At 40.1% G+C, this 17,233-nt stretch overlaps 1 protein-coding gene and 1 long non-coding RNA gene across 4 annotated transcripts in view; one reads left to right on the forward strand and one right to left on the reverse strand.

The window, feature by feature from the left end:
• The window catches only part of CNTNAP4 (contactin associated protein family member 4), a 255,310-nt gene that overhangs the window by 84,474 nt on the left and 153,603 nt on the right, over window positions 1-17,233 (reverse strand). For all 3 annotated transcript variants that reach the window (XM_059152233.1, XM_059152232.1, XM_059152231.1), the window contains exons 8-9: window positions 9,435-9,696; window positions 2,208-2,357 (exon numbers count right to left, since the gene is read on the reverse strand). In XM_059152233.1, the coding sequence (XP_059008216.1) occupies window positions 2,208-2,357; window positions 9,435-9,696 (412 nt within the window). The remainder of the gene's footprint in view (window positions 1-2,207; window positions 2,358-9,434; window positions 9,697-17,233) is intronic.
• Window positions 798-6,456, forward strand: LOC131818126 (uncharacterized). The gene is made up of 3 exons (XR_009348706.1): window positions 798-1,230; window positions 5,211-5,308; window positions 6,253-6,456. It is a non-coding gene; the product is annotated as an uncharacterized LOC131818126 (long non-coding RNA).

The following is a 17,233-nucleotide window of genomic DNA, read 5'->3' on the forward strand; positions in this document are numbered from 1 at the left end:
TGAACACGAGGGATGCGAAATACTTTAAGAACAAGGATTCTATTTTCTGGATTTATACTTTTATCCAGTCTATTCATTGTATCTAGTCTTTTTTCTTCACATTTAACAATACGCCTGTTTTTAAAACCTTTTAGTGCTTCTAAATCTCTTCCTTTGAAGTGAAAGCTCTTAATTTGCTCCCCGTATCTTACCATTTATTAGAGGAATGCGCTCCTATGGATTGCCATAAAATCAACCATCTATTCCACGAGGTTTAATAAACGACTCGGTTCGGAAATGAACAAACCTGGGGACAGGAGGCGACTCCAATTCGGAACGTCTTGCCGCTGTGCCGCCATTCACAGCAACCGATTGGCAGGGGTTTCCTTTGTTTGTTCCTTTTTTTTTTTAAAGAAACTCTTCATTTTCCCTCGACCTCATTTCCACTTCGCTTGCCTGTGTGGAAGAGCAGCTCGAGACCCCTCAGGTGTTCCCACGCGATCAGTGGCCGGAGCCGCGGGGCCGCGGCCCAGAGCTCAGGGGCCGGCGGGGCGCTCCGGCCTTCAGCAGGAAACAGGAACGGAGGGCGCCTGCCGCGGTCAGAGCCGCCTGCGACTTCGGGCCGAGGCTGAGCCGCGGCGGGCTCAGGAGCTGGAGCAGTCCACCCCCCGCCCCTCCCCGGTCACTGCCTCTTCAGGCGCCCCCTGCACTGCCCAGTCAACCCCGCGGCCCCTCTGGCGGAGAAGGAACCACGCACGCCTCGCCCGGGTGGTCACAGGAAATGGGGCCACGCATGCGCACAACACCCCCGGCCAGCATCCGCCACCTCGGACCCACGGAGAGAGCTCCTGTGTTCTTGCACGGGGTAGAGCCGTCCACAGAGCATGGAGAGCTGTGTGCTCCACAGAACGGTGGCGGGCAGGTGAACGCCTCTGTGAGAGGCTGGTGGTCAGCCCGGGGGTCGGTCACCGCCAGCAGTCTAGCTCCCAGAAGGCTGCCTCCCTTTGGTTAGTGGACGTTCCAGGGGTGAAGCGGCCGGGAGTAGGAGCGCCCCAGTGGCAGCAGCAGACTTCAGCCCAGCGCGCTGGCCAGGATTCCTGGATGAGAGGACACTGACATCAGCCACGTGTTCAACGGCAGGAGTGGCAGGAGCTGCCCGCAGAAGCTTCTTCCAGTTCCTCCGCAGAGTCATGAGGTGGCCTCCATCACCCCTCCTCCTGCAGATGGACCGTTGTTCCATTTGAAGTCAAGGTTGGTGCCACCTAAGTGGGTTCCTGCTGTGAGGACTTTGTAGGACATCGAGGGCTCCAGACATCAGTTACGACATGGACCCCTCCCTGGGTAGCCCAGAAAGTGTTTGTTTGTTCTTAGTATCTGGATGACTGATGCACGGTCTGTGTGCTTACTCTCAATTCTTAGAAGAAATCTGTAGTGTACTGATGAATAATAAAGATTGGGCTACTGCCACCAAATTCAAAAGTGATTCTACACAGAGGTGACTATTAAAATTCAAAATAACAGCAATAAAAAACCTACCAAATCATGATTAGAAATAAGTCCTACTACTATCAGTTTTACAACTTTGCCTTTCTAATGGCAAATCACATTTTATTTTAATTTTCCAGTGGTAAAGATTTATTTCCATTTCCAAGGTTTTCTTTTCCACGCTTTTAGTTCAATCAAACATCCAGGGCAGATAAATGCTTCATTTGTTTTTGTTCTGTTGGAGATGGCCTGGTGTTGAAGGTTGATGCCCTAATTTCATCAAATGTATCAGTGCATTATTACTGAGCAATGAACAGAGGTTTCTATGGCTAATTAGGTTAGATTATTTGCCATTGGCATAATATTGCCTTTCTGCATTGGGCAGTAGGAAAGCAATAAGGATGCTCCAGAGGAGCTAAGAGCCATGTGCAGGAAAATACTGCAATAAAACCAGCCCATAAAATCTGAGAAAGCCATGTAAGAACCATTTAACACTAGGAAAATATAACAAAGTTTGAAAGTAAGAATGTCAAGATTGTAAACATAAGTAGATCCGCCTCTAAGAAATGCATCATAGGTCATAGTTGGTCATCTTGATTCACTCAAAATTTCCACATTCAAAGAAAGTGAGAAATTATTCCATACTATTGAATTGGTTAAAACACAATGATATCTCCAAGACAAAGGGAGGAGTAATTGCAAATATGGGTCAATTGCCCGTATGGCCTGACTGCTTCTCTTACCTCCAAAATAGTAGGTACCACCTGAATAAAACTGCTCGGGCCCCAGGGAAGAAGCGGCAGAGGCCACTTGGCCATCTACGGCCACACTCAAGTGATTCCGTTTGGCAGATAAGGAGATGGAATGCCACTGCCCGTCATTTAATCCAACACCTGGGGAAGACAAAACCAGTTAAAAGAGATCTCTCTCAACAGTGAACAGTATAAGCAGTTAGAAACAAAATACACATCGCCCACAGCACTCAGTATATTAATAAAAGGATACAGAAAGACAGGAAAAGGAGGCAAGTGGGTACCCTCTTGTGGAAAATGGTGCGTTATTCCTTTCTTAGGGCCTCAATAAAAAGCACAAAATCCCCAACTTTGGGCAAAGTCCTAAGTGGTTAAAAATCTTTCAATTATTTGGCATGCACAGTTTTTAGCTTCCGTCATGTAATTTATCTTTTCCAGGGAGGGCTTTAGGAAAAGCATATTTTCCAGAATTCTAGGTTAGACCCAATAAAATGATGTATCTGCTTCTTTACATTTTTATGTAGTCATCTCTTATGATATTATATATTTAGCAACATATAGCAAGTCAATCATTACAAAAAATTACTGTAATGAATATTGAAGAATTTCCCATGTAATATGAACTTAAAAATTAAAGCAATGTGTGAAACCACAATTACATAGTCGATCCTCATGGTGTGTAGATTCCATATTTGCAAATTCACATACTCTCCATAATTTATTTTTAACCCCAAAATCAATACTCAGGGAATCTTTGCAATCATTCACAGAAACGCACAGAGCACTGAATAAATTGAGTTGACCGACACATGTGTTTCCAGCAGAGGTTAAACAAGCAAATGCTTGTTACCGCTCTCATAGGTAAAGACATTTCCCACATTTTTGGGCTTTTGGTTAGTGATTTTGCCATTTAAAAGACCCCAGGTGTAGTGATGAAGTACTGTCTGGTGTTTCTAAATGCAAGAAGGCTATAATGGTGCCTCGCAGAGAAAATACACATGTTATATGAACTTCATCCAGGCACTGGTTATAGTGCAGCTGGTCACGAGTTCAATGTTAATGGATCAACAATACATATCAAATAAGGTATCTTGACACGATTGCATAGAGAGCAAGGTTATATATATTGACTGTTTAACAAAAATGTTGTGATCAGAAGGTCACAGGAACCTAACCTATAACTCCCCTAGGAGTGGTAACCATTCAATACCATTCAATATTTGCTAATTCAGTGTTCACGATGACTTTACACAACATAACTAATGCAAATAGTGAGAATCAACTATATATATACAAATCTAATGATGGTCCTACTTTTTGTATAAATACGGGGAAGAGCTGAAAGGAAATATCCCTATACAGAAACAGTAATTTTTGCATAATGGAAAATTGTGGTTTTTATTCACTTTTATATTTTCCCTGGATTTTTCAAGATTCTATAACCAAAAATTGCATTAATCAAAAATGAAAGTATTCTCTTCACCTCTAAAAAACAATCTCCCATTCCTCCCATGGCAGCTCTAGTTCGATGAACCCATGAGATGATTTAGCCCTTTCCTTCTTAAAGGGAATTAAGTCTACAAAAGGCTCTGTGTTTGAGTATTAGCAGACAGGTGGAAGCTAAGCATCTCTATTGTGGATTTACCAGTAAGGTTTATATCCATTGAATACCCAATGCTCTATGATTTTGTGTATCAAATTAGTAAACTAAAATAGAAGTACTCTATTAAACCCAAAGGTCATGGCCTCTTTTCTGATATTATGTACAATGTACGATTTCTTTACTTCCCCAGCCATTTTGGACCACAGGCTTTCAGACAGAAAATGCGTAGAAGCTCTCTTATGCGATTAAGCTCTTTGCTCTGGATTTATTTAGTATAACGCAAAAATGAGCACTGAAGCTCATTTTTATACTACATCCAGGAAGCAAAAAAGATTTTCAAAGACCCAACTGGCTTGGTTTGTGAAAGATAATGAGAAAGACCTGAAAAATGAAAAATGTAGGTTAGATACTTTTAGACACATTTTCTAAGAGGGGGCTCTGGAAATAGACGACAGAAGAGTTACGTAATCCCTGACGGTATGAGATCGGACTAAAATAGATCAAATGCCCCAGATTTGTCATCTAGAGCTTCCTTTAGGAGGATACATTTAGAGTGAAAGTCCTTGTACCGAGCTTTGCGTCACATGCAAAGACACCTCCCACCTTCCCTCCGCCACCATGCACTGCCACGGCCTCCTATTGGCTCTCTTGAAGACTGGACACGCCTGTAAACATCACTTTGCTTCCGTTATCTTATCTTAGGCTTTTTACGGGTCCAGGACCATGCTTCTCAAACTGTGTGTGTTGATGAACTTTCTTTCCTGGCCTAGAGCAGACTGATACTTGCATAAAATTGAGGGCAAATTAGTTAATAAAAATTAAATAAAGAAGACCAAAAATACAAGCTCAGCGTCCATGTGTTTGGATGGCACGGCAAGATCTGACAGGTACTTAGAACTTAATGCCGAGTTTTATGCTCCTCTTGGAAACAAATATTTCACTGAATGGGTGTTAGTGCAGGGACCAGACTTTGAGGAGCTGTGCCCCAGGTATCTGCTGGGTGATGCAGACTGCGGGGTTAAAGTCAAAACTTGGGAATTTCTTCTGTCAATACAGAAAGCAGTTTAGATTAAGAGCAAAAGACTGCTAGGACAGCGGCTCTGGCTCTGTCATCTGACCCAGTGAAGTCACCCACCTCACCAGCTAGCACGTAGTCAAGTTGTGCACTGTTTGTAGGGGAGCCACTGGAAAGCTCTTCCCAAGCCTCGTTTACAACAGACACCACTGACTTCTGAGAGGGAGGCTTGTTCCCCATCAGTGGGATTTACTATGTAAATGAAACAATGAAAAGTCCCACGAGTTTCTTTCTCTTTACATGACATAACAAAAGGGTCATTTTAAAATTAGGTTCTATTTTTTTTTTTAAGTTTACAACTACTTCCCGCTTTTAGGTCTGATTAGAGGGAGCCCCTTAAAAGACCACATCACTGTGAAAGACGGGAAGCAGAAGAATCACAGAATTTGTACTTTTTCTTGTTCGTGATGTTAGGTAAGTAAATGCTAATTCGAGGACTGCTCCTACCCCTCCTAAGTTTTGAATCTGGGGGAGGGGCCTGTTGTGGGTATAATAAAAAAAATAACAGTTTGTATGGATTTCATAAAAAGTACTGTGTGCTTTACATGCATTGTACATTTCATCTTCAACACTGCTAGTATCATGCTCATTTTCAATATGGGGAAAACGAGGCTCAAGTAAGAACAAATTATCCACGGTAGTGTCCAGCTGGTAAGCTGATTCCCAAAACCCATACTCTTCTCTGCCTGCAGGACAAGCAGTCCCTTTATTTTTTTGCTCTTATAAATAATTAAATTTGAAAAAGTGAAAAGCAGCCCCCAAACAGTGAGGAAGTGGCCTGGCATTCTGAACAAAGCCTTGGTGGTATGGGACTTTGGTGGCCACACCGGGCTGGGCCTTGCTGTTCTCCCACTGAGCACAATCTCATAGAAACCAACATTAATCAAGGCAACTCTGTGATGACAATGCAGTTGGACCAAAAAAAAAAAAAAAAAAAAAAGAAAGAAAAGAAAGAAAGTCAAGATGACTTTATAATCTTGTGTAAGCCCAGACAATAACAGGCTACTGCGAAAACCACAAAAATACCAGACTTCATCTTCTGGATAATATGAATGACAACCGATTTTGTTTACTTTTTATACCAATTACCAATCACAGCTTTGGCCTTATTTCATCCTTCCATCCTAGAGAAGCTTTATAAAGACGCCTCATCACACAGTTGCTAAGCCTCACTTCCTAGCAGCATTTAATCCAGAGGAATTTTCCATTTCCTCGAAATCTCCCCGCAAATAAGCTAACAAACCAAAATCTTCCAATAAATCATTCTTAACACCCTATATTAAGACACGCCCGTGGCTCCCCAGGGTGTGTGTTCTCCTTGCCGCGATAATCAATAAACCCAACTCATTTAATTACAGGTACATTCACTTTGGACTTTTGGTGGAAAGCACTGACAGCTCTAAATGGAATAATGAAAGAAGAGAAAAATAGAAGTGTTTGCAATTATATGTGGTAGGGGAGAACACGGCTGTTTACCAGAACTCTCTCCCTCTCTTTCCTTTTCCCTTCCTCTCTCGCTCTTCCTCCTTCTCTTTTTCTCCTCTAATTAGGTCCAAACACACAAACACACAAAATACAGAAGGACAAAAATGACTTACATCTGTTCCTTGTACACAATCTTCTGGTACCAACCCTAGATTGCTACAAAGAAACCGTGACAGCTTAGCCACCATCACTGTCTCAGAAGACTGCGATGGGCATCCATGAAATAAGATTTTATAAAGAAAAAAAGCCCGCTGGACAGGGTAGGTTCTTTGCAAAGGTGCCAAGGTGGTAATACGTAGGCTCTTGCTCAAGGAGCAACTTAAAGGTTTTTCTTGTTCTTTAATATCTTTAAGTGCTCTGAAACAGGGTCAGAAATTCCTATATCCGTTAACTATAGTCACTAACCAGAACTAAAGTTCCAGACAACCAGACGGCTCTTGTCAAGATGGAAATATGGAGATCACTGGTGCCAATCACTTCAGGAGAAAGAGGGAGTTTCCGGGAGTGACAGGTTTACAATCTGAAAGGTAGGGATATGCTAACAATGAAAGGCAAGAACGTGGGATAAAACAAGGCTTCTCCTGGGTTAGGCAAATCAAGAAGGCTGCTCTTCTGCCAGGGCCACAGGAACCGAAGGTCTAGTAAATGAAAAATGCCAGAAATATCTCTTACTCTGCAACCCTGCATCGCCAGGTCTTGCGCATAGAGCAAGAAGCTGGTTTAAAGGCCTGACTTTCACAGGCAAAAGCAGAAGCAGAAATGCTAAACCATAGCAGAAATCTCAAATCCTACAATAACGAGTTTGCTTTAAATAGGAAAATATAAGCACGCTGTTTGTTGGGTCCTTGATGCCATCTGAATGATTTTTGTTTTGACATCTATAAAAGCGACAAATACTGGAAATATTTTGTGTCACGAAGAATTTTGTAATACTGCTAATATCTTTCATTATTCAGACTAGTATCTTTAATATTTCAAAAATTATACAGGCTGACACAGTATTTTCAAAGAATTCCAAGTGACAATTTGCCAAACTGTATATCACATTAAAAATTTATCCTGCTAATTCAAAGATCTGGACAATTCTGTTCTTTCCCAACACAATTTCATTTTTATTCCACTGCAAAAGATAGAAAAATTATGATCTTTTAAAACATGTAAGATTAGTGATTTGTATCTTCAGGAGCTATGAAAAATTGAGCCACCCTTACAGAATGCAAAGCTTTGACATAATATACAAATCCGTCAATAAGTATTTGATTCCCTTTAAGCAGTCATTATAATACATTCTGACAAAGGACTTAATTCTTGAACATTGTACATGTGAAAGCCTTCCCCCAGAAGAAAACCAATGAACCACCCACCCAGTACCATTTACACACTGTATTTTCAAGTGCAAAAGGTGCTTGCCTCACTGAAACTGGCCAAAATTAATATTTTTCAAGAAACTGGAAAAATGGGAGTGGGGGAGTTTGTAAGTCAAGGCCTACTTGTATAATCTGAAGTATAACGATTTCTCCTAACTTGGCATTCATCCGTAGTCAAGACTCCTTGTTATTAAGCTATGGAAACAGTCACACTGAGTCCTCTGATGCCATAATGGGTTATATTATATATGAATTTAAACATTAATTTAGAGATTTTTAAATCATTCAGAGAGTATTCTATACAGACCTATGCTTAGTAATTTAATAAATATTCCTGCCTGTAATGTGTTTAGAAACGGACTGACTTCATGGGGCTCACTATAGTAACACTGTACGGAAGCAGTTTCTTTAAGATTTTGAAAGAAGGCTGTGAATATAACCACTTCTTAGGATGTCAAATAAATCACAGTAAACTACACATTAATGACAAGCTTACATTTTTAGGCCCTCGTTTTAGGGAGCCTATTAATTATTCATATGGCACTGATTAATTTATTTCCTTTTGTCAAGCCTGCAAATCTACCACATTTTGAGCATTACATTAAAAAGTCACAACATAGTGGCTGTTAAAAATTATAATTAATATTGAACTTTCAGCTCCCACATTTAAACTGCAGTGATATGTTGAACAACAAAAAGATACATAAAGACTATGGATTTATGCATCCATTTGTATACTTGTTCTTCCTATATTTAGTTTCTGACTGTAATCTACCTGGTTTTTCCTCTCTCAATCATATTATATTAATTTGGTCATAGTTGAATATAAAGGAGTACTACAATGGCATCTTTTTTTTTTTTTTTAAAGATCATTTATTAAACTGATGTAGCAATTTACCCCAATGTGACCTCTAGTTGCTTGGCTTGGGTGTTACTCCACATATATGAAAATGTGATGGAGATCCCTTGTCAAGAACTATATAATTTTAATGAAGAGACAAAAATATCCCTCACCCAAAGCACTGACCTAAATTAGACATTAATTTTCCAGATACTCATACAGTCTCCTTAATTATATTACTTCGAATCATTATGATACCGTATTGCCTAGAAGTGGAGAGAATCCTACTTGGTGCCCACATGGAGAACTTCACATGAATCTTTCCATCCTCCCCAAATATATCCAACTCTGTACAGCATACATCAGCAAATGAAGTCACATCACACACAAATCTAGAAATAGAGATCCAGATCCACGAAAGACCTCTTGCTTTCTCTCACAGAGCAGATAAGGCTAATAGCTGTGTTAGAGCCTACGCTTCCATTGAAGATGCCCAGTAAACTTTTGGGTCCATTTCAAAGTCCTTCACATTTTCCCAAAACACTTTTCCTCAGAATATATTCACTTATCTGAAGTGGGCAAGAGAAGAGGGTCATGAAAGGACACTTCTATTCCCCCGTAACTATCATTTGGTTAATAAACACTGCTAGTGTCGAAGCCATATTTAAAAGGAAATTGGAATCAAGGTCCTGTAAGGCAGAGCACTGATAATCTTATTAACTCAAGTATTCATTTATTAAACAAATACTAATTTTTTGGTTATGCATAAAATTTTATGGAAAAGGGACCGAGAGATAATGAAATCTTTCAAACCCATATGCTTTGCCTGCAGGAACACACTTATTACCTGCTGTGATGTCACTGGGTAATTTTCCTGGCTGGTAGAGATTCAGCCTAAGTTTTCCATCATTAAGAAAGAGGAGGAGACCCCCTGAAACCAGGTGAAGTTCGCTGAATAGCAGAAGTCCTGCCTTATTCCAGGTTCGAATTTGAAACATGGCCGAAAGCTCGTCCTCCCTGGAAAAGCCTGGCAGGGCTAAGTAACTCTTGGGGCTGAGAAAAGTCACAGGCACAGACTGTGATTGTGAACAGGAAAATGACACATTTCCCTGGGAAGAAAGCAAAAGAAAAAGCTTTAAGAATAGCTCACATCATTTTAGTAATAGAAATGGGAGTATTCACAGACTGTTTATCGATCTCAAATCATCCTTGGTTTAAAACAACAACAAATTGCTAACAACATGAAGATTCAAATCCTTGCCGTATAGCTGAAAGATTCTTCACATCCTGTGATAGTATGGTCAGGCAAATCTTTCCCTGGGTTCTTGGTGAAATCCGTTTTCCCCCAGCTCTCAGCTTCTATAAAGGCATCTAACTCAATGCCATTGAAGTCAATAAAATGTATTTAAGCCAATTTTTGTTTTTGGAACTTTCCTTGGCTTTCCATTGCCTGGGCTCCGGGTAAAATCCTTTTCTCCTTCATCCTTTGATGCCTTTGGTTCTAATCCACCCCATAATGTACCCAATATCAACGAGGTACATTATGTACCTCAAAAATACATTGTGTATTTTTTCATATTTTTCTCTTTTCCCATTGGATCGCTTATTTATATGTAATATATGTATATATAGTTTCAGTTTTATGTTCAGTTATATGTACATAAGCACACACTTAAGATATATGTTGACAATATACCTGCACATTAAGTATTATTTATTTTAAAAAAATAGGAGCTAAATGTTTAGAACTAAAAATTACTTTATGGAAATCCTTTTGAGCTATCTGGCATACATCTAATTCCTTCTTTTTGTTGACTGCATAATATTCTATTATGTGAATATTCCAACTTTTACTCAGTCGTTTTACTGTTAATATGCTTATCCTTTGTTTGCAGGTTTTGCCTCTCCCATAATGCTATAATAAATAACTCCCCATGCTCTCATGTGTATTTTCAGTTCTACAGAAGAGGGTTCTAAATACAGAACTACATATACCTATATGTTTTAATAAATATTTCCAGCTTCTTTTCCAAAAAGAAGTTAAAGTACTCCACATTTCCACTGGTAATATACAAGGATATCCTTGCCCCCACATCCTTGGCAGGAATAGGTGTTACAGATCTTTTAAATCTGCACAAGTTCAATGACAAAATGGCAACATGATAGATCATTTTTATTTATCTTGCATTTACCTCACCAACAGTGAATCTGAGCATTTTTCATGAGTTTGTAGCTCTTTTGGACCAGCTTTCCTCAGAATGGTCTGTTTATATCCTTAGCACATTTTTCCTTTTATGTTTTACACTGGACACTCAATGCGTAATGCATTCCTTACATTCCTTTATTTTTTTAAAGATTTTTTAAAAGATTTTATTTTTAAGTAATCTCTACACTTAACTCAAAACCCAAAGATCAAGATGAGCCAGCAAGACATCCCAACATTTCTTTATTTTTAAAACATTTTTGAATTGAGGGAGGAGTCAAGATGGCGGAGAAGTAGCAAGCTGAGACTGCTTCAGCTAGCCGGAGATCAGCTAGATAGCTTATCTAAAGATTGCAAACACCTGAAAATCCATTGGCAGATCGAAGAGAAGAAGAACAGCAATTCTGGAAACAGAAAAACAACCACTTTCTGAAAGGTAGGACCGGCGGAGAAGTGAATCCAAAGCGACGGGAAGATAGACCCCGGGGGGAGGGGCCGGCTCCCGGCAAGCAGCGGAGCAACCGTGCACAAAATCAGGACTTTTAAAAGTCTGTTCCGCTGAGGGACATCGCTCCAGAGGCTAAACCGGGGCGAAACCCACGCGGGGTCAGCGTGGCCTCAGGTCCCGCAGGGTCACAGAAGGATCGGGGGTGTCTGAGTGTCGCAGAGCTTGCGGGTATTGGAACGGGAAAGCCGGCTACAGAGACAGAGCCGACAGTAAGCTCGCAGCTCGGTGTTACCTTGAACCGGTCGCAGGCTCGGTGAGCTCGGAGCGCGGCCGGAGGTCAGGCAGACGGGAGTAACTGGGCGCGGTTCTCTGAGCGCGCACTGAGGAGTGGGGCCCTGGGCTCTCGGCTCCTCCGGGCGGAGACCAGGAGGCCGCCATTTGTATTCCCGTCCTCTGGAACTCTACGGAAAGCGCTCAGGGAACAAAAGCTCCTGAAAGCAAACCCGAGCGGATTACTCACCCCGGCCCCGGGTAAGGGCGGTGTAATTCCGCCTGGGGCAAAGACACTTGAGAATCACTACAACAGGCCCCTCCCCCAGAAGATCAACAAGAAATCCAGCCGAGACCAAGTTCACCTACCAAGGAGTGCGGTTTCAATACCAAGGAGAGCAGCAGAATTCCAGAGGAGGAGAAAGCCAAGCACGGAACTCATGGCTTTTTTCCTGTGATTTTTTTTAGTCTTGCAGTTAACTTAATTTTTTCTTTTTCATTTTTTTTTTTTCTCGCCTTCGGGTAAAATTTTTTTTAACTGTTACCTTTTTCTTTTTTAACGATTTTATACTAGTTTATCTAATATATATATTTTTTCTTTTTTACATTTTTCTTAGGTGTATTCTTTTTTTAAAAATTCTTTTCTTTTCTTTTTTTTTTCTTTTCTTTTTTTTTTCTTTTCTTTTTTTTTTTTTTTTTTCTTTCTTTCTTCCTTTTTGAACCTCTTTTTTACCCTTTCTCCCCACTCACGATTTTGGATCTCTTCTAATTTGGTTAAAGCATATTTTCCTGGGGTTGTTGCCACCCTTTTAGTATTTTACTTGCCCCTTCATTTACTCTTATCTGGACAAAATGACAAGACATAAAAATTCAACACAAAAAAAAGAACAAGAGGCAGTACCGAAGGCTAGGGACCTAATCAATACAGACATCGGTAATATGTCAGAACTAGAGTTCAGAATGACAATTCTCAAGGTTCTAGCCGGGCTCGAAAAAGGCATGGAAGATATTAGAGAAACCCTCTCGAGAGATATAAAAGCCCTTTCTGGAGAAATAAAAGAACTAAAATCTAACCAAGGTGAAATCAAAAAAGCTATTAATGAGGTGCAATCAAAAATGGAGGCTCTAACTGCTAGGATAAATGAGGCAGAAGAAAGAATTAGTGATATAGAAGACCAAATGACAGAGAATAAAGAAGCTGAGCAAAAGAGGGACAAACAGCTACTGGACCACGAGGGGAGAATTCGAGAGATAAGTGACACCATAAGACGAAACAACATTAAAATAATTGGGATTCCAGAAGAAGAAGAAAGTGAGAGGGGAGCAGAAGGTATACTGGAGAGAATTATTGGGGAGAATTTCCCCAATATGGCAAAGGGAACGAGCATCAAAATTCAGGAGGTTCAGAGAATGCCCCTCAAAATCAATAAGAATAGGCCCACACCCCGTCACCTAATAGTAAAATTTACAAGTCTCAATGACAAAGAGAAAATCCTAAAAGCAGCCCGGGAAAAGAAGTCTGTAACATACAATGGTAAAAATATTAGATTGGCAGCTGACTTATCCACAGAGACCTGGCAGGCCAGAAAGAGCTGGCATGATATTTTCAGAGCACTAAACGAGAAAAACATGCAGCCAAGAATACTATATCCAGCTAGGCTATCATTGAAAATAGAAGGAGAGATTAAAAGCTTCCAGGACAAACAACAACTGAAAGAATTTGCAAATACCAAACCAGCTCTACAGGAAATATTGAAAGGGGTCCTCTAAGCAAAGAGAGAGCCTACAAGTGGTAGATCAGAAAGGAACAGAGACCATATACAGTAACAGTCACCTTACAGGCAATACAATGGCACTAAATTCATATCTCTCAATAGTTACCCTGAATGTGAATGGGCTAAATGCCCCTGTCAAAAGACACAGGGTATCAGAATGGATAAAAAAACAAAGCCCATCTATATGTTGCCTCCAAGAAACACATTTTAAGCCCGAAGACACCTCCAGATTTAAAGTGAGGGGGTGGAAAAGAATTTACCATGCTAATGGACATCAGAAGAAAGCAGGAGTGGCAATCCTTATATCAGATCAATTAGATTTTAAGCCAAAGACTATAATAAGAGATGAGGAAGGACACTATATCATACTCAAAGGGTCTGTCCAACAAGAAGATTTAACAATTTTAAATATCTATGCCCCCAATGTGGGAGCAGCCAACTATATAAACCAATTAATAACAAAATCAAAGAAACACATCAACAATAATACAATAATAGTAGGGGACTTTAACACTCCCCTCACTGAAATGGACAGGTCATCCAAGCAAAAGATCAGCAAGGAAATAAAGGCCTTAAACGACACACTGGACCAGATGGACATCACAGATATATTCAGAACATTTCATCCCAAAGCAACAGAATACACATTCTTCTCTAGTGCACATGGAACATTCTCCAGAATAGATCACATCCTCGGTCCTAAATCAGGACTCAACCGATATCAAAAGATTGGGATCATTCCCTGCATATTTTCAGACCACAATGCTCTAAAGCTAGAACTCAACCACAAAAGGAAGTTTGGAAAGAACCCAAATACATGGAGACTAAAGAGTATCCTTCTAAAGAATGAATGGGTCAACCGGGAAATTAAAGAAGAATTGAAAAAAATCATGGAAACAAATGATAATGAAAATACAACGGTTCAAAATCTGTGGGACACAACAAAGGCAGTCCTGAGAGGAAAATATATAGCAGTACAAGCCTTTCTCAAGAAACAAGAAAGGTCTCAGGTACACAACCTAACCCTACACCTAAAGGAGCTGGAGAAAGAACAAGAAAGAAACCCTAAGCCCAGCAGGAGAAGAGAAATCATAAAGATCAGAGCAGAAATCAATGAAATAGAAACCAAAAAAACAATAGAACAAATCAACGAAACTAGGAGCTGGTTCTTTGAAAGAATTAATAAAATTGATAAACCCCTGGCCCGACTTATCAAAAAGAAAAGAGAAAGGACCCAAATAAATAAAATCATGAATGAAAGAGGAGAGATCACAACTAACACCAAAGAAATACAAACTATTATAAGAACATACTATGAGCAACTCTACGGCAATAAATTTGACAATCTGGAAGAAATGGATGCATTCCTAGAAACATATAAACTACCACAACTGAGCCAGGAAGAAATAGAAAGCCTGAACAGACCCATAACCAGTAAGGAGATTGAAACAGTCATTAAAAATCTCCAAACAAACAAAAGCCCAGGGCCAGACGGCTTCCCGGGGGAATTCTACCAAACATTTAAAGAAGAACTAATTCCTATTCTCCTGAAACTGTTCCAAAAAATAGAAATGGAAGGAAAACTTCCAAACTCATTTTATGAGGCCAGCATCACCTTGATCCCAAAACCAGACAAGGATCCCACCAAAAAAGAGAGCTATAGACCGATATCCTTGATGAACACAGATGCGAAAATACTCAACAAAATACTAGCCAATAGGATTCAACAGTACATTAAAAGGATTATTCACCACGACCAAGTGGGATTTATTCCAGGGCTGCAAGGTTGGTTCAACATCCGCAAATCAGTCAATGTGATACAACACATCAATAAAAGAAAGAACAAGAACCATATGATACTCTCAATAGATGCTGAAAAAGCATTTGACAAAGTACAGCATCCCTTCCTGATCAAAACTCTTCAAAGTGTAGGGATAGAGGGCGCATACCTCAATATCATCAAAGCCATCTATGAAAAACCCACCGCAAATATCATTCTCAATGGAGAAAAACTGAAAGCTTTTCCGCTAAGGTCAGGAACACGGCAGGGATGTCCATTATCACCACTGCTATTCAACATCGTACTAGAGGTCCTAGCCTCAGCAATCAGACAACAAAAGGAAATTAAAGGCATCCAAATCGGCAAAGAAGAAGTCAAATTATCACTCTTCGCAGATGATATGATACTATATGTGGAAAACCCAAAAGACTCCACTCCAAAACTGCTAGAACTTATACAGGAATTCAGTAAAGTGTCAGGATATAAAATCAATGCACAGAAATCAGTTGCATTTCTCTACACCAACAGCAAGACAGAAGAAAGAGATATTAAGGAGTCAATCCCATTTACAATTGCATCCAAAACCATAAGATACCTAGGAATAAACCTAACCAAAGAGACACAGAATCTATACTCAGAAAACTATAAAGTACTCATGAAAGAAATTGAGGAAGACACAAAGAAATGGAAAAATGTGCCATGCTCCTGGATTGGAAGAATAAATATTGTGAAAATGTCTATGCTACCTAAAGCAATCTACACATTTAATGCAATTCCTATCAAAGTACCATCCATCTTTTTCAAAGAAATGGAACAAATAATGCTAAAATTTATATGGAACCAGAAAAGACCTCGAATAGCCAAAGGGATATTGAAAAAGAAAGCCAACGTTGGTGGCATCACAATTCCGGACTTCAGGCTCTATTACAAAGCTGTCATCATCAAGACAGCATGGTACTGGCACAAAAACAGACACATAGATCAATGGAACAGAATAGAGAGCCCAGAAATAGACCCTCAAATCTATGTCAACTAATCTTCGACAAAGCAGGAAAGAATGTCCAATGGAAAAAAGACAGCCTTTTCAATAAATGGTGCTGGGAAAATTGGACAGCCACATGCAGAAAAATGAAATTGGACCATTTCCTTACACCACACACAAAAATAGACTCAAAATGGATGAAGGACCTCAATGTACGAAAGGAATCCATCAAAATCCTTGAGGAGAACACAGGCAGCAACCTCTTCGACCTCTGCCGCAGCAACATCTTCCTAGGAACAACGCAAAAGGCAAGGGAAGCAAGGGAAAAAATGAACTACTGGGATTTCATCAAGATCAAAAGCTTTTGCACAGCAAAGGAAACAGTTAACAAAATCAAAAGACAACTGACAGAATGGGAGAAGATATTTGCAAACGACATATCAGATAAAGGACTAGTGTCCAGAATCTATAAAGAACTTAGCAAACTCAACACCCAAAGAACAAATAATCCAATCAAGAAATGGGCAGAGGACATGAACAGACATTTCTGCAAAGAAGACATCCAGATGGCCAACAGACACATGAAAAAGTGCTCCATATCACTCGGCATCAGGGAAATACAAATCAAAACCACAATGAGATATCACCTCACACCAGTCAGAATGGCTAAAATCAACAAGTCAGGAAATGACAGATGCTGGCGAGGATGCGGAGAAAGGGGAACCCTCCTACACTGTTGGTGGGAATGCAAGCTGGTGCAGCCACTCTGGAAAACAGCATGGAGGTTCCTCAAAATGTTGAAAATAGAACTGCCCTATGACCCAGCAATTGCACTATTGGGTATTTACCCTAAAGATACAAATGTAGTGATCCAAAGGAGCACATGCACCCAAATGTTTATAGCAGCAATGTCCACAATAGCCAAACTATGGAAAGAACCTAGATGTCCATCAACAGATGAATGGATCAAGAAGATGTGGTATATATACACAATGGAATACTATGCAGCCATCAAAAGAAATGAAATCTTGCCATTTGCAACAACATGGATGGAACTAGAGCGTATCATGCTTAGCGAAATAAGTCAAGCAGAGAAAGACAACTATCATATGATCTCCCTGATATGAGGAAGTGGTGATGCAACATGGAGGCTTAAGTGGGTAGAAGAAGAATAAATGAAACAAGATG

Source organism: Mustela lutreola, chromosome 16, assembly GCF_030435805.1.
Source record: "Mustela lutreola isolate mMusLut2 chromosome 16, mMusLut2.pri, whole genome shotgun sequence".
Lineage (NCBI taxonomy): Eukaryota > Metazoa > Chordata > Mammalia > Carnivora > Mustelidae > Mustela > Mustela lutreola.